This window comes from Lacerta agilis, chromosome 16 (genome assembly GCF_009819535.1).
Source record: "Lacerta agilis isolate rLacAgi1 chromosome 16, rLacAgi1.pri, whole genome shotgun sequence".
In the NCBI taxonomy this organism is placed as follows: domain Eukaryota; kingdom Metazoa; phylum Chordata; class Lepidosauria; order Squamata; family Lacertidae; genus Lacerta; species Lacerta agilis.
This window is the reverse complement of record NC_046327.1, coordinates 21,797,700-21,822,455: the sequence shown is the minus strand read 5'-3', so window position 1 is coordinate 21,822,455 and position 24,756 is coordinate 21,797,700. Positions and strand designations below refer to the sequence as shown.

Here is a 24,756-nt window from a genome sequence, read left to right as displayed (position 1 = left end):
TTTTTGGGTGCCAAGTTGGTGGCTGACATCTCCATTGAGCCAGCTGACTCACATACAGTTCTCTATCATCACATCAAGGAACGTAAGTGCAGGGCTGAGTACAGATATATTTGACTGTGCTGCAGCCTGTCCACAGGCCACCCAAATGAATCTCACAGACCACAGTTTAAAAACGTCTGCTTGGTCCATAGTTGATTCCATTTCCACTGTGTGTATTTCTCTTTGCATACTGGGACAAGTGAATTGTTGTAAGGGCAAGCTGCAGTCAAGCAATGTAGCTGAGATCATAGAATTGTAGCACGGGAAAGGACCCCAAGGGTCATCTGGTCCAACCCCCTGGCGAATAGACATTCTGTTGTGGGATCCATAACTTAGGTTTAAGGTGCAGTTTGGTGCCTTGCTTCCATATCTGAGTTTCTAACACTGCTCTGGATACCCTTTGAGTGGATTCAATATTCCAGTGGATGCAAGCAATTTTATTCTCAAAATGCTTAGCAAACAAATCATAGTGAGATACCATCGGTTCTGCCACTTCCTTCAGGCCAGACTGTAAGAGGCCCTGCACAGCCTGTAAAAGCTTTGTAATGAAGGCAGCAAAGTATGCCGCCTTTGCTCAACAACAAGCCCTTAGCCATGTTTGATTGCATTTGACCAGTTTCCCCCCGCTCATGTTCTAGCTGTCTCCCAGCTTGATTCCTCGCCCTAAACTCTGGTGTATACCGGGGGAGCCAAGCAGGCTGCACAAAACAGGAGAGAGCGCTCAGGGGCGAGTGTCAATGACTCAGGCCATCCAGATTTTCCACAAGTCATCCAGGGCTTCAACAGGAGCACCAGTCATACCAGCTGACAAATCCCCCAGGGCCATCTGGAATCCAGTTGGATCCATCAGCCTCATAGGTCCATCCATCCTTATAGGTCTCCCACATGTAAAGACAGAGCCTAAATCTCAACAGGAAGTGATCTGGTCATGACAAAGAACTGGTGTCAATATCCACCACTCTCAGATCACCCTTTCCCTTCTCATTTGAGAAAGTAAAGTCCAGAGTGTGACCTACCAAATGAGTTGAGCCAAAGGCATATTGGGACAGCCTCATGATTGTCATGGCAGCCATGAAATCCTGAGCCACCCCAGAGGTAACTGCTTCAGCATGGATGACACCCCAACAACAGCAGTCTGGGAGTCCTCAATACTGCCTCCGAGACTAACTCTGTCAGCTCAGGCAGGGGGACTGTTGGGCAGCAAGGCAGCCAGTAAACCAGAATTGGCCAACATCAGGAACAGGCACTCTGGGCCCTCACTCAACTGGACAGAGAGTCTGGACAGAGAGATGAAATATCTAGACCATCACAACTCCCCCTTCCTGACCCTCAAGTCTGCCCCGATGGTGTCCTGAATACCTGGGTAAGACCAACTCCACCCTTCTCACTTAGGTCTCAGTGATGCAGACAAAATCGGCCTCCTCATCCACAATCAGATCCTGGATGAGGGAGGCCTTCAAAGCCAATCTGGCATTCAACAGCAGCCGGCACAGACTCGACGGCTGGATGATAGGACAATCACAATTCCCCAGGTTGGAGGGAGGGTTGGCACACAGCACAATCACTAACTCCCTGTCCGTGTGCCCCTTACCAGGCCTAGCCCACCCCCACACCATACCTCCCCTTGCCCAGAACCACTGGGTTCCCCACTGCTCTTCCCAGCTCCACTCTTCCCAGCCACATTTTACGTCCTTTAATTTAAGAAACAACAACAAAAATCCCAAATTTAAAAACACACATTAAAAAAACAGGATTTGAAACAATTAGAGCAAGGCTATCCCCAGAGAAAATGATGTTATGGCCCTTGCCTTTCCCTAAGGTCACTCCCCTTGGGGGGGGTGCCACCCCATTGGCCCCAGTCTTGATAAAGCCCCCACTGCCCTGGTAGATTGAGCAGACTTCTTTCTGCCGACCAAAGGTGCAAAAAGACTGGCTTTCTCAAGAGATGGAGAAAGCCCAGATGAACAGCTCACCACCTCACTGATGGTCTCTGGCTGTTGCTACCTTTGAGAGTGAAGCATCAGCATGGAAGATACTGTGATCTGAGTTTTTCTATGCTTTATCTCATTGAAACAGGAGGGCAACCACACAAGAGGAGGAGAACATCTGAGCAATCTGAAATTGAAGAGCGGCTGGAATCCTTAATATGCAGAGTAGGAGAAAAGGTATGAGGGACTGCAGCTTTATACTGTTTTGCATGTGTGATTTTAAAAGCTTTTAAATTGTGTATTGCGGTGCAAATACCTTTACACAAAGTTCTTCTTCTTCTAATCCTCTCAGAGTACTTCTTCTTTGGAGAGTAACTTGGAAGGCCTGGCTGGGGTCTTGGAGGCAGATTTACCAAACTACAAAAGCAAGATACTAAGAATCCTTTGTACAGTGTATGTATGCAAAAGGTTTATGGATCCAGGTGATAATGTATTACCTACACTAAATGCTTTTTAACATTCATAAGGTTACGTTGTATATTTTTGTGTGTGTGTGTGTCATTAATTTTCTGTCTTAGATGTTTTTTGTCCTAGATGTTGAAACTGAGAGAAAATCTAAGTGAGGAAATGAACAAACTGAGCAAAATGAATAATCTGTTCACCTTAGGCAGGAAGTTTTTGAGCTGATAATCATTGACTAGCCTTTCTGAGTAAATGTGCGTACGGTTCGTGGTCAGAAATGAGAAAAAGGACTTCAGGTTTTAATTACAAGTGCACCACATGCAATCTTGCCAAATATTTTGAGGTGGTTTGCTGGCAATGGGTGGCGATGGTGAGGTGAGCAGTAGTGTGTTGGTACTTCTTTTTTTCCACTGTATTGCCTTGTGCCTGCATGCGTGCTTTCTGGAGTGCTATTGCTGATCATTTAGCCACATATACCTCATTGCAAATGCCACAGTTGGTCTGTTGACTGCAGCAATGAGCTGAGGCATGTTTTGTAGTTCCAGATTGCTGGGAGATATTTCAAGGAGCTCCAGGAAAGTATAAGAACTTTGCCTCCTGCTCTTCCTCCTATTTCTTCTGTTCTTTTCAACCAGTGCCCTGCAGTACAAGGAGAGACACTGATACTCTACAGTGGAGCTGGACTAAAGGCTGGACTCAACTGCCCCGTTCTGCTAGCGGAAGACGGCATGAGGACTCCTGATATTGCAAAGGAGCTTCCTCTCCCAAATTCGCACTGGAGGATTGGGAGATTTCCCACCCCCCCACCCCAATAATATGCAGGGAGAGGAGTGAGGAGATCATTCCATTGGGCAAGCAGAAATACTTGCGCTGGTGGTATGATCTCCTTAGTGCTATGCTGAATTTCACCCTAAGAGGAAAAATCACAGTAGATTATGTTGCATAATTTATATGTATTTTATTCTAGTTTTCCAAGGAGAGTTTCAAAAATAAGTCAAATCCAAGCAGAGTGTTTTCTCACTTTGTTCTACGATATAGATTCTTGAGTTCAAAAAATACCTGTATCCCACCTAACGGTTTGAATTGGCCATGTTGAAGAATGATAACACAATGTTTGCAATCTGAATTAATGCCTGATTTTTGTGTCTCCTCCTTAATCGGAAAAAAAAAAAATCAGTGCACGTTTGTTACCCATAAAGCTGACGGTTTACACTACTCTAGTCGGACTGCTGAATGCAAGGAACTACAATTTTGGCGGAGAGTTTGTAGAAGCCATGATACGTCAACTCAAAGAGTGCTTCAAAGTCAACATGTATAATGAAGCTGTGGTTTTAGTAAGTTCCTTTTATTTAGTTTCCTTTCCTTTTCAGTGAATCTGAAGGGCTTACCTTTCATCTTGCAGGGTGCAGTTGTGGAAAACTCAATCTCGTTTCCTCCCCAATGCACCCATCCAAACCCACACTTGCTCATCTATTTGTAGCTTTTCTACAATGCTAGTGGCATGGCATGTTGTGTGATTTTAGTGCTCGTTCAGAGAGCATCCTTATTACACTGGTGGCGCACAAAGGATTAAGATCCAGCAGGTTTTTTTTTTCTTATTCACTGTGTCTTTTTAAAACAGTCGCACCTAGGTTGTCAAACGGAATCTGTTCCAGAAGTCTGTTCAACTTGCGAAAATGTTGAACAACCAAGGCACGGCTTCTGGTTGGCTGCAGGAGTTTCCTGCAGCCAATTGGAAGCCACGTCAGATGTTCGGCTTCCAAAGAACGTTCACAAGCCGGAACACTCACTTCTGGGTTTGTGGCGTTCGGGAGCCAAAACGTTTGGGATCCAAGTTATGGCTGTAATTTACAACTCAAGAGGTGAAACTTTTTTGTTTTCTGCCTTTTTAAGGGATTCAAGCCGATGATAAGGTTGGGCCTTGGTCTCATGTGCTTCCTCTCCTGCTCCTTCACCAGGGGCAGAAGATAGTGCAGTCACAGTGGGACTCTGACCTTTTGGGAGAGCCTGCTTTTCTCTGTCAGCTGAGGGAGGGAAGACAGGATCCCAAAGCAGATTCCATTTTCACCACAAGTAAACTCCCAGCTCCCCCTTCTCTTTCTCTAGATCCGTTTTCTGTCTGATCTTGTGAATTGTCATGTAATAGCTGCCCCATCAATGGTAGCCATGTTTGAAAATTTCGTTGCTGTGACTCAGGAGGAGGATGTACCTCAGGTAAGGAAAGACATTCTTTTGTTCCATAGATGATTGTTGCTTTTAAGATACCTGCTTTTTGGAAGAAGAAAAAGCAGGCTTCCTCAACCTCGGCCCTCCAGATGTTTTTGGCCTACAACTCCCATGATCCCTGGCTAGCAGAACTAGTGGTCAGGGATGCTGGGAACTGTAGTCTCAAACCATCTGAAGGGCCGAGGTTGAGGAAGCCTGATAAAAAGAATTCCGCAACACAATCAGAAACTTTCCATCAAGATTCTTGGAAGGATCTATAATTCTAACCTGCTAGAGCCAACCCTAATTCAGGTTTTGGATATGAAGCTCCTTGAATAAAACAGACACTGAAATGTCAAATTCTCAGGGATAGGAATTTACCCTTTAGGAGGCCTGCACACAAACACATGATCAGAGAACCCATCACTTATCACCACAACAGCCTGCTAGTGCCACTACCAGAAATTCTGTTTATTCATGTTAAACTTTGCCTTAACACCAGAGTGCTGGTTTTGGGTTGGGGGGCCACCAATTGCTTACTTCTAGACTAGATCATCTTGCGCACACCCGCTGACATCTCTACAGCATTATGGTATGTGCTCTGTTTCTGAGCTATGTGGCCTTTCCGTTCTGGCTTGTTCATTTTTTGTGTATTTTCTGTAGCTGTTTTCATATCGGTATAGTTTTAGAATCGGTATTTAAAATATCTAGATCTGTGGGGTGATTTCTGCCAACTGCTGGCAAGACTGGGCATTTTCCAGGCCTCGGGTGAACTAGGGAAAGTGAGGGTACATCCTAAACAAAATTGGAGGAAAGATGTGGTCAGTTAAAATAGAACTTAAATAAATGCTTATGCAACCAGTATGATGCATGAACAGTGTTTAAGAATTTGCCCTCTTTGTTTAGTAGTCTAGTTACATATATTTAGACACTGTTTATGGAAATAAGCAAATTGGCCTGTTTTGTTATAGAGAGCCAGCGTGGTGTAGTGGTTAAGAGCGGTGGACTCGTAATCTGGTGAACCGGGTTCGTTTCCCCGCTCTTCCACATGCAGATGCTGAGTGACCTTGGGCTAGTCATACTTCTCTGAAGTCTCTCAGCCTCACTCACCTCACAGAGTGTTTGTTGTGGGGGAGGAAGGGAAAGGAGATTGTTAGCCGCTTTGAGACTCCTCAGGAGTGAGTGAAAAGGCGGGATATCAAGTCCAAACTCCCTCCTCCTCCTCTTCTTCTTGATGATGATTTGTGCTTGAAGCATTATATCTGAATACAAGCCCCTTACTCATGTTCCTTTTATGCGCCTGAACATTATCCATCACTTCTGTTTGCCACAGGTACGCTGTGACTGGTATGTGTATGCTTTTCTCTCATCCTTACCTTGGGTGGGGAAGGAGTTGTATGAGAAGAAGGATGCAGAGATGGACCGCATCTTGTCCCAGGTTGAAAACTACCTGAAGTAAGAGAACAGTAACCAATCTGCTTTGCCTTATTAGATAGCAGAGTAGAAAAAAGTATTTGCTTTCTCGCAGTCTCTGTCCCAGCCCTCCTCTCCCCCTACCCCTAAGGGGGGGGGGGACACACACACACAGGACACATTACTGTGCAAAGTACTACAACTGTCATCACTCCTTATCTCCAACCAGTTTGGGATAGAAGATTACCAGACTGCACCAAGATTCAGAGGAAGAAAGAGCTAAGAAGCAGGCTCTCTGCTTCCTGAACCCCAGACAAAACACTTAAAACAGTAACAAGCAACCCAGATGGGTTAGGAACTGGGTTGAGTACCAGCGTCGTAGGCCACCTGAACGAAGCTCATTGACCACAGTTTGGGAACCTTTTGAGTTGTGCTGAAGTCATCGTGGTTATCATGTAACTTTAAAAGTGTGTGCTCATCCGTCTTGACTTTTGACTTTCTTTTCAAAAGCCCCATAAACTCATACAAAAAAGGGGGGGGGGACTGAGCTCGGAATTGGGTAATTGAAAATGCATACCTAACCATACTCTGGCAACAAGCCCACCCCTCTATCGATTGTGCTTGTTTATTTGAGTAACTTTTATATTTCCTCTCACTGTATTTCAGACGGCGTCAAAAGATTCACGTACCAATGCTACAAGTTTGGTCAGCTGATAAACCACATCCACAAGAAGAGGTAAAACGTAGCGTGGAGTCTTGAGTACACGTCACCACATATATCTGAATAATTTTGTTTAAAATATGTTGTCCTTTGTAGAGCTTCCAGCGTGGCTTACAACTCCAAGATAAAATACTAATTGAGCACATTTTAAATATTAATACATTATAAACCCTAGAAAAATAATTTATAAATGTTTTTATCTGGCAATGAAAAGATAACAATGTTGGCACCTGGTGGGCCTCTAATAAAGTCCTCAGGTGTTGTTGTTTTTTTAAAAAAAAGATTTGTCATGTGGCATTGTGGGCTGCTGTTTTCAAATTCAAGTTGTAACTTAATTATGTGGTTGAGGGGCCTAACCCAAGGTACTCCCGATGTTGCCAGACTACAAGTCCCATTACCCCTGAACACTGTGTTGGCTGAGCCTGATGGGAGTTACAGTCAAGCCAGTTCTGAAGCCCTACAGGCTAGCCACCTCTGCTTTCCTTACTGAGGCACTAGCAGCAGCAGAGGGCAAAAGGACGTGTGCAGGGATGGATGGAGAGTTGACTTCCAAGTCGAGCAGTAGAGTGCATGGAAGAAGAAATGCCATTCTGTTGGCAACGGGCGTCTTCCTGCATGATGGGCACTTTTGTTTTTCAGTACCTGGATTGCCTGTGGGCTCAGGTTCAGAAGCTGAAGAAAGACCGCTGGCAAGAACGGCACATCCCAAGGCCATACCTTGCTTTTGACAATGTGCTCTGCGAGGCACTGCAGCACAATCTGCCTCCCTTCACTCCGCCACCTCACACCGAAGACTCCGTTTACCCGATGCCAAGAGTTATCTTCAGAATGTTTGACTACACTGATGACCCCGAGGTGAGTTGCGTGTACGTACGGGTGGTGGCTAACGGATTGAGGCTGAATCACAACAAGACAGAAGCACTGTTTCTGGGGGACGGGGCGAACAGGTGGTGGGGGGCTCCCTGGTCCTGAATGGGGTAACTAAAGGACCAGGTGCACAGCCTTGGGGTCATTCTGGATTCACAGCTATCCATGGAGGCACAGGTCAGTCTGTGTCCAGCTCCCTCTGTATGCAGGCTGAGACCCTTCCTGCCCGCAGACTCTCTCACCAGAGTGGTACATGCACTGGTTATCTCCTGCTTGGATTACTGCAATGCGCTCTATGTGGGGCTACCTTTGAAGGTGACTCGGAAACTACAACTAATCCAGAATGTGGCAACTAGACTGGTGACTGGCAGTGGCTGCTGAGACCATATGAATCCGGTCTTAAAGGCTCTACATTGGCTCCCAGTGCATTTCCCAGCACAATTCAGAGTGTTGGTGTTGATCTTTAAAGCCCTAAATGGCTTCAGGCCTGAATATCTGAAGTAATATCTCCATCCCCATCATTCAGCTCCCTGAGGGCCGCCTAGCGGTTCCCTCATTGCGAGAAGTGTAGTTACAGAGAACCAGGCAGAGGGCATTCTCGGTAGTTGTGCCCGCCCTGTAGAATGCCCTCCCGGCAGATATCAAAGAGATCAACAACTTTCCGTAGACATCTGAAGGTAGCCCTGTATCGGGAAGCTTTAATGTCTGCTGTTTTGTTGTGTTCCTTTATATTCTGCTGGAAGCCAAGTAGAGTGGTTGTGGCAACCCATTCAGATGGACAGGGTACAAGTAAATTATTATTTGCAAGCATGAAGTGTGCCTCCAGTTTAAATCCCAGGGGTGTGTGTGTGATCATTTAATTCATTGCAGTCCCTGACTATAAGAGAGACACTTTATGATGGGGATACAAAATACTGTCTTCTCTCCCTTCTAAAAATTTGGTTTTTGCAGTTTCTTTGGGTCCTGGACAGTTTTAGACTAAGAGTTGTTTAGACCAAAACTAGAGGCTTGCTGTAGTCATGTGATTTCTTCAGGGCATAACCTGTCCCACCCTGCTCATGACAAACAAATATATTTTTGAGACTTTTGTTTCAAAAGTTGCTTTTCGGAGGACATAGGGGTCTACTCAAAAAAGAATAAAGAATCTAAAGTTTCCTTGAAGTCATGGAACTGGTTTCACAGTTATTTGAATCCTGACCTGTTTTTAACAGCAGCAAAATTTATTATGGGGAAAGATACTTCATTAGCATTTTGAAATTGCTTGCAAATGTTAAATCCCCTAGAAACAATAAATTGTATTGTATTATAACTATTGTCAGAGCTATAGTGCCAGTAATGTAGCCAAACATTGCCATTTATTTTGTTTAAAATGGACTTCTATGTTTTATCACTTCTGCCATTTCTTAATTCCTTCATCAGGGTCCTGTTATGCCTGGCAGTCATTCCGCTGAAAGATTTGTGATAGAGGAAAATCTTCACTGGATCATTAAATCACACTGGAAAGAAAGGAACACATGGTAGGAGTTACTTTTCATGCATGGCAACCATTAGGAGATCAAAAGACCTTTGTTTTCTACCTACCTGACCGTACTGTTTTCTGAGAAGTGTGGCTAAAGAGCATATTTGCTCGTGAGCAATTCACTGATTCATTTAAAAAGCAGCTTGCCTCTTCATCCAGTTCCTGCTGTGAAAACCTCAAAGGAACTCTTCAGCTGCATGTGCATCAAATTTCTGCAAATTGCACTGATCTGGAAAAGTTACATTTCACAGTGTCTCCACACAACCTCTTGCCACCGCCTAAGCCAGCCCTTTCGCAAGTGCAGTATATTACAAACCTTTGATAAAAATCAGATCTATTATCTGATAAAGGGGGGGGGGAGGTATCTTTCCTGTCTGGCAGACAGAGATGTACAAAAAACCCAAATGTCTTAAACTTTGAAATGAAACCCTATAAGGAATTCTTTGTAATGAATTCTCCTGAAATAAAATTTCCAGTTGCCAAATGGGTGGTTGAAAACAAACTGAGAAGAGAGGCCTCCTCGGATACAGTCCCCTGAAAGGACAGAACACTTCTGGGGGTACTCCTATTTGAGCAACCTCAGATTTAGGCTGTGGAAGGAAAACTGCCCCTCTAATTTTGACTGCTTTCAAATACAGTGGTACCTCAGGTTACAGGCGCTTCAGGTTACAGACTCCGCTAACCCAGAAATAGTACCTCAGGTTAAGAACTTTGCTTCAGGATGGGAACAGAAATCGCATGGCGGCAGCAGGAGGCCCCATTAGCTAAAGTGGTACCTCAGGTTAAGAACAGTTTCAGGTTAAGAATAGACCTCCAGAATGAATTAAATTCTTAACCCGAGGTAAAGGTAAGGGGACCCCTGACCATTAGGTCCAGTTGCGGACGACTCTGGGGTTGCGGCTCTCATCTCGCTTTACTGGCTGAGGGAGCCAGCATACAGCTTCAGGGTCATGTGGCCAGCATGACTAGGCCGCTTCTGGCGAACCAGAGCAGCGCACAGAAACCTCATTTACCTTCCCGCTGGACCGGTACCTATTTATCTACTTGCACTTTGGCATGCTTTTGAACTGCTAGTTGGGCAGGAGCTGGGACCGAACAACGGGAGCTCACCCCGTCGCGGGGATTCGAACCGCCGACCTTCTGATCGGCAAGCCCTAGGCTCTGTGGTTTAACCCACAGCGCCACCCGCGTCCCATTAACCCGAGGTACCACTGTATAAAGGTACAGCTGAGGAACTCTACAAATGGAGTGAGTCACGGATGTATCCAGGAGGGATATTTTAGAGTTGGGTAGCTTTATCAAATTGTGTCTTGACAAGAAGTTCACAAAATAATGCTTTCAAAATCCAGACCTCTATTCTTGCAGTTTCTGTAATAATGGCACATGGATCTCTCATTCTAGTAAATCAAAAGCTTATGGTGGGTTTTGAGGAGATATATACAGATACTTGGATCATCTTCAGTTTGCATAGTCCTTTTGCTATGCTTATGAGTCTTACTGTCTTTTTAGTGCCAGCTGCATGTGAATTGATGCACATGCACTTAACCGACAGTCTGTTCTTCAGCAAGGCTTCAGTTTGCTTCCTAACTGACCTTTTTCTGTATTTGCATTATCTGAATAACTGAGCCTGCCTTTTCCTCTAGTGCTGCTCAGTTACTGAGCTACCCAGGGAATAACAAGATCCCCCTGAACTACCACATAGTTGAGGTATGCATCTCTTTACCATATTTATCTTTTTCCTTTTTCAAAATGCCTTTACTGTAAACACTATTATAATTTAACCCGTAAACACTATTATAATTTAACCCAGACTCATTTGCAAAAAAAAACAAAAAACCAACTACAGTGGTGCCCCGCTAGACGAAAATAATTCGTTCTACGAGTTTTTTCGTAGAGCGAATTTTTCGTCTAGCGAAGCTGCAATGGAGCGCGGAGGTTTTCGCGCTAAAAAAAATATTTTTTTTACTTGCGAAGCAGCCCCATAGACTTTTTCGTCTTGCGGGGCAGCTTCCGCTAGACGAATGCCGTTCGTCTAGCGAGTTTTTCGTCTAGCGAAGCATTCGTCTAGCGGGGCACCACTGTATGCAGAAAAGGAGGTTGAATCTGCATCAAACCTCATATATACATAAATGTTAAATACTGATGAACTATATCTGGCTAAATTGTTGTTGTTTTATTTACACCCCGTCCATCTGGCTGGGTTTCCCCAGCCACACTGGGCAACTTATAGAATATATAAATGCTGAGGATAGTGGTTAGAGCAATTGACCTAAGGCTAATTTCAAGCCCCAACTCAGCCATCCAGCTTATTAGGTGCCCTTGGGGTCTGTCCCTCTCGCTCAGCCTGATTTGCCTCACAGGGCAGTGGTGAGGATAAAATGGGGGCGTTAGACCTTGGAGGAAAGGCAGGAAATAAATTTAATAAACATGCAAGTTTGTGCATATTTGTGCAAAGTGTTGGTGCTGACCTTTAAAGCCCTAAACGGCTTCGGCCCAGTATACCTGAAGGAGCGTCTCCACCCCCATCGTTCAGCCCACACACTAGTTCCAGCTCCAAGGGCCTTTTGGCGGTTCCATCAGTGCGAGAAGTGAGGCTACAAGGAACCAGGCAGCTGGCCTTCTCGGTAGTGGCATCCTACCATCAGATGTTAAGGAAATAAACAACTATCTGGATTTTAGAAGACATCTGAAGGCAGCCCTGTGTCGGGAAGTTTTTTATGTTTGAGGGTTTTACTGTGTTTGATGTTTTAATTTGCTGGAAGCCGCCCCGAGTGGCTGGGGCAACCCAGTCAGATGGGCAGCATATCAATGAATTGTTATTGCTGCTGTTGTTGTTTTTGTTATTGTCCTTAGAGCATATGAAGGGTCATTTCACCACTATACCCCAACAGTTCCCAGACTTAATACTAATAATACCTGCCAATATCAGTTCAGATAAGACAGGTATACAGTTCATTGTATCTGTGTCATGTTTCCCCTCCAGGTAATCTTTGCCGAGCTGTTTCAGCTTCCTATTCCACCACACACTGAGGTGATGTACACAACACTTCTTATTGAACTTTGCAAACTTCAGCCCGGCTCCTTACCCCAAGTTGTATCCTTTCTTCTCGACAACTCTGATATCAGTTAGCACATTTTAATGTTAATGCATAACGTATACTCTTCACAGCTATATTAGAAGTCGGTTGGTTGCAGATGCAGGTTATTTTGAGTAATCGCTGAAATGAAAGTTGTGACTAAAAATGTTTTCATTGGTAACCAATCTTATTCATCAGGCAAAAATAGGAAGGCTGCTCAGAAGCTTAATGGTTGTAGCCTGCCCTGAGGCCTTAGGGTGAAGGGCAGGTAGTGAAGTAAAATAACAATTTTAATAATTCTACAAAGCAAATAAAATATTGCCCTGCCTCTTAAAGTGTCTAAATCCAAGATACAGTGGAACCTCGGTTGTCGAACGTAATCTGTTCCAGAAGACTGTTCGACTTCCGAAACGTTCAGCAACTGAGGCGCAAAGGGCTGCCGGCAAATTCAGTTGAGAAAATTGAAAAACACGCAGCGGAAGTCGTTTGACTTCCAAGGTGCATGCGAAAACGGAAGCATTTACTTCCGGGTTTTCGACGTTCGGGTTCCCAAACATTCGTCAACTGAGATGTTCGAGAACCAAGGTTCCACTGTACTTGATTTGAGTCTGATTCAGTAGCCTAGCACTCTAGGTTTGGGCACACACGGTTTCTCTCTGAACAAAGGGAGAGTTAAAGGTTCATCCATGTTATTCCTTAAATGGAATCTTGCAGCTTGCACAAGCCACAGAAATGCTGTACATGCGCTTGGATACAATGAACACTACTTGCATAGACAGGTAAGTAAGTGCACTTACCTTTAGATTTCTAAGAAGTTTGTGAAGCAGGTTTCATCAGATGTCATGGAGCGGTTGGATGCAGAGGAATGGTGGGAGGAATCAGCCAAGGGAAGAAGGCTCAGAACCTGGGGTGGTGTAGGGGACAATGGTGAGTGGTCAGAGGGAGAAGACTGGGAAGAAGAGGTGTTGGAAGCTGAAGAGGTAACAGGGCTTACTGAGCTGGGAGAGTCTGGCAGGGGGGAAGTCCAGAATCAGCCAGAAACTGAAGGAGGAGGAGAGTGGAAAGAGGGAGGCCAAGAGGCAGAGATGAGTCAGGCTGGTGAAGAGTTACAGCTGTCTCCCCTCTCACCAACTCCCAGAACCAGAAGAGGCATGAAAAGGGCAGAGGAGAAATTGGCTGCATGCTGATGCCGTCTCTGATTGCTTGGGAAAAGCACTGGAGAGCCGGGGACTTAAGACAGCTGTGAGAAGGCAGGGACTTTCAGTCTTGGCAATTGATTTTCATGGAGGAAGGCCGCAGGGAATGAGCCCCTCTGCTCACTAGGCCTGAAACTCAATGAAGTCTGTTCAGATCATGTTTTTTGCTAATAAAAAGTTAACTCCATTTTTGAGGTGTGTGGTTGATGACAGGCAGGTTTCTCTGGCATCAGCTCATTTGAACTGAATAAATGTATAACTGTTGTTTCCTGTTTTATGGTCACAGTAATTATCAAAGAACATTTCTTAGTTGAGTGGGGGTAGCCAAGTACATCTTGGCTTGGAAGAGGAGCCAGGAGCATCTGAAAATACACTTCGAGTATTACATACAAAACTATTATCTGAAGCTTCCATATCTGAACTAGAGTGGCACTTCTGTACATGTGGGGAGCACGATAGAGCGCTTCTGCACATGCGTGAAGAGCACAGAACGCTTCTACGCATGTGCGGATCGTGCAGAATGCTGTGTGCACGGCGAAACCCAGAAGTATACACTTCAGGGTTTGCCGGGTTCGCAACCCAAAAAGCCGCAACATGAAGCAAACACAATAATAGGTATGACTGTATATGATTAGCTTGTTGTACTAACTTTAAAGATAATTAGAACTAGATAGCCTTGCAGAAGATCCAGTTATCTGACAGCTTTGGGCATTCTGCACCTTAATCTTAATTTATTAAGAGTTCTGTATTTACTTTACCTTCATAAGCAGCATTTCTAGGAATCCATTTCAACCAAATGGGCTGTGGCATTCCTTGTAATGGCTAGGATATAGTGTGAATAATGTCACTGTGAATGGCTGTGGTTTGGTCGTCTGGGATTTAGTGAAAGTTTCCTTCTTTTTTCATGAAGGTTCATTAATTGGTTTTCCCACCATTTGAATAATTTTCAATTCCGTTGGAGCTGGGAAGACTGGTAAGTTTATTTCTTATTAGTTTCTCAATTGATTTCACATACACTTTTGTAATTTTTCAGTGATTCTTATTATCTCCTTCTGAAATATCCAAATGGTGCTAAATTCTGCAAATGTCAAATTACAAATGTGATATATTTTCAATGATTTCTGTGCAACAATAGATAGCCCACATATATCTGTGGTTTATAATGTCATTATGTGAATTTATGTAAGCTTTGCTGCCTTAAACTGTAACCCCTAGTACTGTATGAATTTGCTTCCTAGTGGCTCTGAAACTGCAGAGAGCCAAAGAAACACAAGTGAAAATTGAAGCCTCCTAAATTGAAATTGAAATATTTTATTGTCACTTGTATACAGTGAGATTACATAAGCATCTCCTACTCAGCTCTTTTAGTCTAATCTAATCTAATCTAAATCAGTTCATATTAGGCAAATAAGCCTATATATGCTTTTCTGGGTAATGGCAATTGCACAATTTTGTTCCAATGACAGGTCAGATTGTCTTGCTGAGGACCTTGACAAACCCAGACCTAAATTCGTAAGAGAAGTTTTGGAAAAATGTATGAGGTGAGTGAGGCATCAGAATTGCAAAAGGGGTATTATTCGAGATAGATATAGCATATTTTTCCAAATTAAATGCAGTTGCTAAAGTGTGGAAGAAATAATATCACCTCCCACTTCCAATCAATAGCATTTGCTTAGTCTTTGTATGTTTGTCCAGGAATAGGTCACTTACCCATTATGAGTTAAGACATCATCTGGATGGTAGTTGGAGGGGAACAGTAGTTGGAAGTATTCTGCTGGGAGAAAATTCAGTAAATAAAAATACTGTTTTTGAATGAATTTTTAAAAATTCAAACAACAAAAACAAAATTAACGAAATGGAAAACAATTCAACATACAAATAAATGATCCTAAATAGTTACTGGCAAGTAACCTCTATTCAGGATCAGTGGAGCTGACCTCTGTGTAAATATGTTCAGGAGCTGGGTGTTGGGGGCATAATTGTACTTTGAACTATTCCTTTCCTGTTTCAGTGTAAAGCATAGACTTCGATTTTGCCATATCTAAATTTGTAATCTGCATTCACTGAAGCTGAGTAAGGGTTCATGCCTGGTTGGGTTTTGTCCATAGCCCTGTATCATATGATAGGAGTATCACTTCTTCATCATTTGCAAATTCTTTTTTTCTAGGCTTTCCTACCACCAACGAATAGTGGATATTGTTCCTGCTACTTTTTCGGTCCTAACTCCTGCAAATCCAGCATGTATTTATAAATACGGAGATGAAAGCAACAGTATGTATATGGGTTATGCACTTGCTGCAGTGTTTTCTTTGTATTTTTAAATAGTTGCACTAGTTTTGTTGAATCTGTATTTGGGGAGCTGGTGTAGTCTAGCGGGTGAGAGGCTGAGCTATGGATTGAGCAGGGGTCCTGGTTCTAATTTGGCCCCTGTCATAGACTCACCAGGTGTTCTTGAGCAAGCAGCTCTCTCAGCTACAACCTCCATCTGCAGTATGAGAATAATGATGGAAAGTTGTAAGGATTACAAGAGAACTAGGAAATTCTTTAGCACTGTTTGTTTTGTTATACTAATAGCCTGAGCTTCCTCTAAAAGGGCCAGAACAACCTACAAGCAGCTTCTAATCTACAACCCAGGTCCACATCTGCTTTGCTTCAACAATATGATAGCAGAAGGTGGCCCTAAAGATGTACAGTCGTACCTTGGTTCGTAAACGTAATACATTCCGGAGGTCTGTTAGACTTCCAAAATGTTCAAAAACCAAGGCGCAGCTTCCAGTTGGCTGCAGGAGCTTCCTGCACTCAAACAGAAGCCACGTTGGGCGTTCAGCTTCCAAAAAACGCCCGAAAACCAGAACACTTACTTCCAGGTTTTCTGCATTTGGTAGCCGAAACATCCAAGTACCAAGGCGTTCGAGAACCCAAAGTATGATTGTATTTGTCAGTTTCCTGCATGGCAGTCCAGTTTTTATATTTGGAGCTCCTCAAAAGAGTTCGAGGAGCCTGGCAAACTGCTGAACAGAAAACCAGGCCAGCCTGTTAGTGTGCAGGCACTCTAGAATCAACAGTGTGTTCGTTCTTAACAAGTTTTAAAACTTAACATCTAGGCTGGTGGAAGAAAGAAGGAGGGTGAAGTTTGACTTGGTTGTTCATTCTACTCATTATTGTTGGCGTATTTAAACTGAGTAACTGCGCAACAAAAGGCATTCTGAGGAGGGTACAAAGTATAATTAGGAGTTGTTTTAATTAAAGAAAAATAACAGAAGTTACATTAACTACAAGAACGTTACAGAAACATGACCCATCCAGTGACCCACCACCCAGGGTACTGAGAGAGGTACGCAGACCTCCTTATATACTGTATCCGATTGCTGATACGCCTTAAATCAATACAAACTTAACATCACCTGCTGTACCACAGCTGCAAAACTAGGTCATTTCATTTCCTTCTTTCTTTTAAAGAGATACACATTTCTGTGGAACAGTAATGAACCCTAAACTGTAAACCACTCAACAATTATATGTCCTGGAATGATGACTTCCAAAGAATGGTGTTTCTACTGTCTTGGCTTTTATGAAGAAATAAGGCTTTTTTTAAAAAAAATAATGATAACTTTGCTTCTTTGTTTATTTGTAGAGTCTCTTCCAGGATACAACGTTGCGCTCTGCTTAAACATCGCCATTAAAAACAAAGCAAGCAACGATGAGATTTTTACTATTTTGAAGGATGTCCCCAACCCTAATCAGGATGATGATGATGGTAAGAACTTCTGATGGTTGTAGTCAGGTGTTCCTAGTTCTTTCTGAATTTAAGCTTATTTCATTGTCCTGTAGAAGTGCTACATTGCAACATCGTCTTTTCTGAATGCATAGATTAAAACTTAGTTTTCGCCATTCAACAAGTGTACAAAATATTAAGAAAATTGGATGACATGAGGTAAAAAAGTTGGATCACTTGATATGGAATGACCCTCCCATGGAATTTTTTGACTTTCTTTGGAGAACTGACACCACCAGTCATTCGCTCTCTGCCTCATACACACAACAGTTTAGCTTTGCACAATGGCTGTTGTTTATATAGCAACATCTGTATTTGGTGTTTTACAAAGAATGGCACAAGAGAAGAAAACAGAAGCGGAGAAAAATTGGGGAAGAAAATGGCTACTCTTTGATTTCATGTACACACGCTTGGGCTTAGTTACACACAGAGAGAGATCTGAATCAAAGGCTGTACTGGAAGTACTGACTAAATTTTAACTTTTTTTTTTTTTTTAGATGAAGGCTTCTCTTTTAATCCTTTAAAAATAGAGGTATTTGTCCAGACGCTGCTGCATTTGGCCGCAAAGTCATTCAGTCACTCCTTCAGTGCTCTGGGAAGGTAAGTATAACCACAAAGTTGCCAGTGCTAGCAATTGCACACTGCTACTGGCTCATAAAACCAGTTTATGAAAAGCCCGCCTGCCACAAGGCAGAAACTGCAAGACAGTTTTGTGAAAACCTTTGATTAAAGTATTTATCATTATTGTTTACTTGTAGGGAGAGATGAGATGCATATTTCTTGTTCTATCATACTATAAGTCAGCTGAACCTATGGGCGCCTTGGTTAGCAGAACTATCTGCCTTTGTGCAGTACTCCTGGTAATAGACAAGCTGTCACTGCTGCGCTATCTTATTCTACCTGTAACCAGCAGGTGGGCTGCGGAGGAGATGCTTGAGAGCTCTTGCCTCCTCCCATTCTGAAAGAGGCTTTGCTCTATATGACTGGAAACGGAGAGGACAGAATAATCTAGCTCTCTTCTCACCCTCTCAGCCTTGCCACTCAACAGCTGTAGGTCCAAAGTGAGCTGCAGCCCTTGTTCAGCAATCAGCTTTTGAATGTCAGGTCACAGCCAATGAAACAGCAGGCAATATACTTTACCTCTTAACGGCCTTTCATTGCTATCTTTTCCTGTTCTGATAAGATTCCGCGAAGTCTTCAAAGCACTGGCGGAAAGCGATGAAGGGAAGCTGCATGTGCTCAGAGTTATGTATGAAGTGTGGAAGAATCATCCACAGGTGAGAGTGAATGTACTTATAGGTTTCCTCCTTTTTCCACTCATCCAATAAGTACCTTTAAGTTCCATTGATTGATTTCAGTGTAAAGTGTGTTCTGCTGCACAAGGCCCTAAATCAGGCTTCCTCAACCTCGGCCCTCCAGATGCTTTTGGCCTACAACTCCCATGATCCCTAGCTAGCAGGACCAGTCGTCAGGGATGATGGGAATTGTAGTCTCAAAACATCTGGAGGGCCGAGGTTGAGGAAGCCTGCCCTAAATCCTTGGGAGATTATTTCAGTGTTGCCTTTCTCTGTCTTTCGCTTTCCGCTTCCCATTTTGCAGTTCACTTTCTCTTGCAGGCTCTGCATTGATTGTACATTAGAATATGTTGATGTTTGAGATAAGATATACGACATATAAAATTAGTGCGGCTTATATTAGGAGCTGAGCGCCAGCACTGGCTTGGGGAACAGGGGACAAAGCTCCAGCCGTCCCCCGTTCAGCGCGGTAGTGCCAGGAGGCAGGCTGCACCCGCATCTAAGCCTTGAATTTTAAAGGTGCTGCTTATTTGTGGGTGCAGCTTATAGTCGAGCCAATACGGTAATACCTTTTTTGTAGTATTAAACAGCATTCCCCTTGTATTTTCCCTGTAATCTTCACAAGTACGATAGCTCATTATCACCGCATACAGCGATGATTCCCAATCTTTGAATAATTACACAAAGTGCCCTAGACACCTGTTTCTGTACAGCAATTAAGCTGGAATAAACCCCGCATGCAGATTTAACAATTAAAGGTACTATTTTGATACTTGGAGTGTAGTTTCCTTTTGGTTAAAATTGCAGGCAGCAGGGATAACACAGCTAATATTGCCTCCCAATGCAGAGACTTCTCTCTTTTATGACTCTCACCAAAGCACAGGGGAATAAGCTCATCTCAGGGCACGTCCTTTTTGGTTTTGCAACCTTTTTAAAATTCTGAATTAAATTTCAAAAATAAAAAGTGTACCATAGCTTTCAAAAATTTATAAAGCAGCACTAGATTATGCTTCCTGAGTTGTCACCACTATAAAATAAATGAGCAGGAGAGACGAGGGTGTGCCCTTATTTTGCCTAATCTGCTCTTTTCGTTGCAAATAAGCACCTGCTTTTGATAAGCTGATCCAGAAACCCTTTGCTTCCCTTATAACACAGATGATTGCTGTGCTGGTGGATAAGATGATTCGCACCCAGATTGTGGATTGTGCTGCAGTAGCAAACTGGATTTTCTCTCCAGAGCTGGCTCATGATTTCACTAGGTAACTAGATGTAAATCTCCCTCTTCCACCCCCTTTTTTTTAATTGTTTGGGTTGTGATTTGAATGATGCTGGCAGCAGACCACCTTTTAACTTTCTCAAAATAATTGCGATGAGTAAACAGTCTTTCACTCAGCTTTTCAAAACTCACATGAAGAAATTGCAGAATTTTTTGTAATTCAACCATTTCTGTTTATGGCAGGGAGCAAAACCCTGGTGCATTGCGCACAATTCACACACATTATGCTGCAACAAACCTGGATTTGCCAGTGTGTGTGAATGACAATGGGCCACAGCCAGTGCCAGTTCATACTCATGTACCTGTGCAATGCAGTCCAGGTTGCAAACAGAATTGTTACATTCATGCTTGATACTTCAAGAGATGTGGTTTACAGTACAGTCAAACCTCGTATCCCAAACGCCAAAAACCTGGAAGTAAATGCTCTGGTTTTCAACCATTTTTCGGAAGCCGAACATCCAACGTGGCTTCCGCTTGAGTACAGGAAGCTCCTGCAAACAATCGGAAGCTGCACCTTGGTTGTTGAAAATTTCGGAAGCCAAACGGGCTTCCGGAATGGATTGTGTTCGCCAACCAAGGTTTGACTGTACGTCTAAGACATCATTTATGAAGTGCCCCTTAAAATGAATTGTAGGGAAGATCCAGTGATGGTACAGGTTTTTTATTCCTAATCCACAGCCTCCTGTATCTTGCAGTTAATAGCCAGCGTTACAAGAGAGCATATGCGATGTGTACATTAGCATTATGACTGAAACGAGCCAAAATATATTGTATGAACTAGAGCGTCTGTTTCTTTCTCTGCTAGGTTTTATATCTGGGAAATCTTACACTCAACAATCCGTAAAATGAACAAGCATGTGGTGATGATCCAAAAGGAGCTAGAGGAGGCCAAAGCGAGATTAGCCAAACAGCACAAACGTGTAGGTAACCATTTCATAAAATTCCCAATACTCTGTTTTCAACAGCAGCCAGCCAGAGGCTTCTGTAAACGTCATCCTGTGTTTGTCTCCATCATCTGATATATTGCCTCTGAAAAATGGGGGATAGCCTGGCAAATAGCCATTGATAGACCTATCTTCCATGGATGTGCTCATTCCTTTTTAAAAAAGCCATCAAGCAAATAGCAATCACCACATCTTGAGGTAATATGTTGATTATGGGTGTTATGTCTGGCAGACCAAAGGACCAAATTACACTGTTACAGGCACAATTGACTGATTGTCATCAGGTACACATACAAGGATGAGACGTTTACCCCTTTCCTTCCTAGCAGTGATCCTGTCTAAAATTGCTGCACCCTAGTCTTAAGCTATGAGGCTTACATAAAAAATTCCCATTGATGCCAATGCAAGCTTTTGTTTTTGTTAAGACTCAGACCCTCCTGCCTTGCACACCCTGTTCCTGGTGACATTGGCCACCTCTGCAGCTGCAACATTGGGCAGTAGCCAAACCACTCATTCCATCAGTGCAATATTTATTTTTGCACAATACACACACCTCTGGCAAACCCTGTGCATTCTCCCAGATCTGCTCCATGGGGCTGGGGGAAACCCCAGAACATAGTTAGGGGGCTCAAGGGGAGAGGGTGTTCTGTGGCCCAGCCAAACTTCCTTGTACTGATAGAAAGCGTGCAGTGAATACTGGCTTAAATTATGCTAGGAATCTAATAGGACATGCAGAGATCAGAAATGCTTGCAGTGACTGAGTTTCTCATTTTATTGTGTACCACTGTGACAACCCCCTTTCTTTCTCTGAGAACCCCAGAGCAGCTTCTTATGGGAATCCCAAGCGATTTGCTGGGCTGAGTCAGCTTATCTTTACTGTAGAACAATATTTCATGGCTTTAGGCAACACATGCCTTTTTATTTTTCTATATCTTACATGTTGCATTTATTCTTTTAGTAAATGCTATGGATGCATGCTAAAATCATGACTGTAGCTCACTCCAAGCTGGAAGAGAGAAGCTTTCAGCACTTTGGTGGGACAAGTCTCTATAAACTAAAAAAGGGAACGAAACAGAATGTGCCACAACTAACCTTTTGGTCTCGGAGCACTTATGACACCCCTGTTAAATGTTAACTATTCCTCCCCAGCGAGACAGTGATGATGATGATGACGACGACGATCGAAGTAGTGACAGGGAGGATGGACCCCTCGAAGAGCAGATAGAACGCCTGCAAGAAAAAGTTGAATCGGCTCAAAGTGAACAAAAAAACCTCTTCCTTGTAATATTCCAGGTAAACGCAGAAATACTCATTGGCTTTTAGAAAACGAGTTAATAGAAGATGGGCTGTCGAGTATTAGGGAAGCTATGAACCTCAGCTTTGCAAAACTTTATAACGTGTATTTTAACCCTTAAGTTAACCAGTTTTTACTGTGGGTGTTTTTGCTGTGAAACTGCTTGAGATATTTTATGGGAAGCAATTCATAAATGGAATCAAATGAATGAAATGAAAAGTTTCAAGTAGAGGAAGCAATTCCAAGTATTTGGGAACTTGGGGAGGAATTCATTGCAGTGCTAAGTTAAAGTCACTGAACTGTACTGCTAGTTGTACCAGCAGAATGGCTTGTGCTGGAGAAGCACTGGGAAGGTAGCACGGTCTCATGGCTGTGGTTACGCAACAGATTTCTGTAGCCTTGATACTGTTGCACAACCAGCTTCAAGAAGTGAAACTATTGTGCTGGCCTATTCTAACGCTCGTTGAACCCGGGAAAAGATCTCTGGAAATTAGCAATGACTTCTGTGCTAAATGGTACTGTTCCGTCATGAAATTTTCATTCTTTAATTCAGAAATACTATTTCTCACATGTCCTCATTCTCTTGTCTTGTCTGCGGACGTTGACTTCCCTGTATTTGAAAGATGTTGCTAATATTGCCCTTTCCAGCGCTTCATTATGATCCTTACGGAGCACTTAGTGCGATGTGAAACAGGAGGCATTGATGTGATTACACCTTGGTACAAGAACTGTATAGAGAGGCTGCAGCAGATCTTCTTACAAGTAGGTCTCATTCCTTTCCAAAGTCATGTATGTAGTAACTAGAAATTGCATAGCAATGTGGTCACACAGAAATGGGTTTGACGCAAATTGACCCACTGATAATTCTGCAATCGCAAGTACTTTGCTTGAGGTTAATGTTCAGGAGGAAGTATTTTTGGCTAATAGTCCATATAAATGGGCTTTTTCAAAATCATTTATACTAGAGGCCAACATAAACCTGAGGCAGAGAATTGCATTTCACTTACTCGTTCTATACAGAAGCACATCTTGCTTGTCTTAAACCGACTGATTGTTCCTGTCACTGTCATTTATGATTAAGACCAGGGGTCAGCAAACTTTTTCAGCAGGTGGCCGGTCCACTGTCCCACAGACCTTGTGGGGGGCCAGATTATATTTTGAAGAAGGAAAAAATGAACAAATTCCTATGCCCCACAAATAACCCAGAGATGCATTTTAAATAAAAGGGCACATTCTACTCATGTAAAACACGCTGATTTCCAGATCCGGGCCCCCAGGCCTTAGTTTGCCTACCCATGATTAAAGCTGTCCAGCCCTTCAACCATTTTTTATATTATTCTTCTCCCTGTCTCTGGCTGCTCTTCTCAGGTTCTGTTGTTTTTTTTTTTAAGTGGAATGACCAGAATTGCAGATGACATTCTCAGTGTATTTTGTCCATTCATAAACATCTTAAGTTTCTGGTGTTCCTCAGCTGCCGAGTGAATGCGGGGAGACTGTTCTTTCTCTCACTATGTCATGTCAAGACCAAACAAAATAAAATAAAAATTCCTTCCAGTAGTACCTTAGAAACCAACTAAGTTTGTTATTGGTATGAGCTTTCGTGTGCATGCACATTTCTTCAGAAGGAATTTTTTTATTTTGTTTCGACTATGGCAGACCAACACAGCTACCTACCTATAACTATGTCAAGACCAGTAATGAGTAACTTGAGACGGCTCTTTTCTGTCCGCAGCATCACCAGATCATCCATCAGTACATGGTGACATTGGAGAACCTGCTCTTCACAGCAGAATTGGATCATCATATATTGGCTGTATTTCAGCAGTTCTGTGCATTGCAGGCCTGAGAGACTTCGTTTTTGTACAGGACTTAATTGACTTCACCTTTTTAAAACAAAAATGGGGAAATTGATGAGGGAAGAGAAGGAAAGAAGCTTTTAATTGGAAAGTAAGCTTGCCGTGCTGTTGTAGATAAGCTACACGGCACTCAAACAGGGCAACTCTTTTAGCAGTGGAGGCCTAACTCTGTTTTACGACTGCTAGGTGACTGGGATGGAATAATGTGTGGATTTCTAATTTTGAAATGGTTTGAATGCTGGCTTCATCGTGGCATTTGTTTTGTCCCCGTCTGTTGTTTGTATAAAAATAAAAATAGGGAATAAATAGGATTGGTTACCTTTGTTTGGCCCTTACATAATAATGAATTCCCTCATTATAATAATGTGAAGCAAGCATCAAGACTTGTGAATCTGAAGAGCAGCTTCCCAATTAGTAACATTAAACTCTCCGAGGGACAGGAGCATAGGATATGTGAAATGCTAAACAGGTCAAGCCTCCAAAGTAGCCTAGAGTATATGTTTGTTATTAAAATTAATTTTCATGGTTGTATGAAACATGGTTGAAATACAATCAGAATATGTTTTTTAAATCTGCCTATTGTACTTATTTTGAATCGCAACGAATTGGTGAACGTATATTTGGGTCACAAACATCCCGTAAGAAATAACTACAATACATAACAATTTCTTAGTGTTTCACATATGTTCTTGATGCAGTGCGGGGTGGGGGTTGAGTGACAGTTACTTGCCTAAGACTCCTATGACTTCTTAACAGTGGAAAGTGTGGCATTCACCTACTTATCAGAAGTTGGCAGCCCAAGCTCCAGAATGTGTTCTGCTCCAGCCATCATTATAGGGTAACTTTCTGAAAAAAGCAAATTGACTGTGAGCTGGACTGGGAAGAACCT

The 24,756-nt window shown here is 43.0% G+C and overlaps 1 protein-coding gene across 2 annotated transcripts in view; it reads left to right on the top strand.

The window, feature by feature from the left end:
• The window catches only part of NCBP1 (nuclear cap binding protein subunit 1), a 28,095-nt gene extending 3,657 nt beyond the window's left edge, over positions 1 to 24,438 (top strand). Inside the window, exons 2-23 of one of the 2 annotated variants that reach the window (XM_033172866.1) lie at positions 2,116 to 2,204; positions 2,320 to 2,420; positions 3,607 to 3,763; positions 4,536 to 4,643; positions 5,968 to 6,089; positions 6,714 to 6,783; positions 7,408 to 7,623; positions 9,055 to 9,152; positions 10,798 to 10,861; positions 12,138 to 12,248; positions 12,946 to 13,010; positions 14,338 to 14,400; positions 14,894 to 14,968; positions 15,595 to 15,698; positions 17,062 to 17,184; positions 17,700 to 17,802; positions 18,386 to 18,479; positions 19,653 to 19,756; positions 20,579 to 20,693; positions 21,867 to 22,010; positions 22,660 to 22,773; positions 23,744 to 24,438. In XM_033172866.1, coding sequence (XP_033028757.1) covers positions 2,116 to 2,204; positions 2,320 to 2,420; positions 3,607 to 3,763; positions 4,536 to 4,643; positions 5,968 to 6,089; positions 6,714 to 6,783; positions 7,408 to 7,623; positions 9,055 to 9,152; positions 10,798 to 10,861; positions 12,138 to 12,248; positions 12,946 to 13,010; positions 14,338 to 14,400; positions 14,894 to 14,968; positions 15,595 to 15,698; positions 17,062 to 17,184; positions 17,700 to 17,802; positions 18,386 to 18,479; positions 19,653 to 19,756; positions 20,579 to 20,693; positions 21,867 to 22,010; positions 22,660 to 22,773; positions 23,744 to 23,857 — 2,354 coding nt within the window. In that variant the 3' untranslated portion in view covers positions 23,858 to 24,438. Of the gene's footprint in view, positions 1 to 2,115; positions 2,205 to 2,317; positions 2,450 to 3,606; positions 3,764 to 4,535; positions 4,644 to 5,967; positions 6,090 to 6,713; positions 6,784 to 7,407; positions 7,624 to 9,054; positions 9,153 to 10,797; positions 10,862 to 12,137; positions 12,249 to 12,945; positions 13,011 to 14,337; positions 14,401 to 14,893; positions 14,969 to 15,594; positions 15,699 to 17,061; positions 17,185 to 17,699; positions 17,803 to 18,385; positions 18,480 to 19,652; positions 19,757 to 20,578; positions 20,694 to 21,866; positions 22,011 to 22,659; positions 22,774 to 23,743 lie in introns of those variants that run through there. The other variant, XM_033172867.1, reaches the window with a different exon arrangement.
• Positions 24,439 to 24,756: the final 318 nt, after the last annotated feature.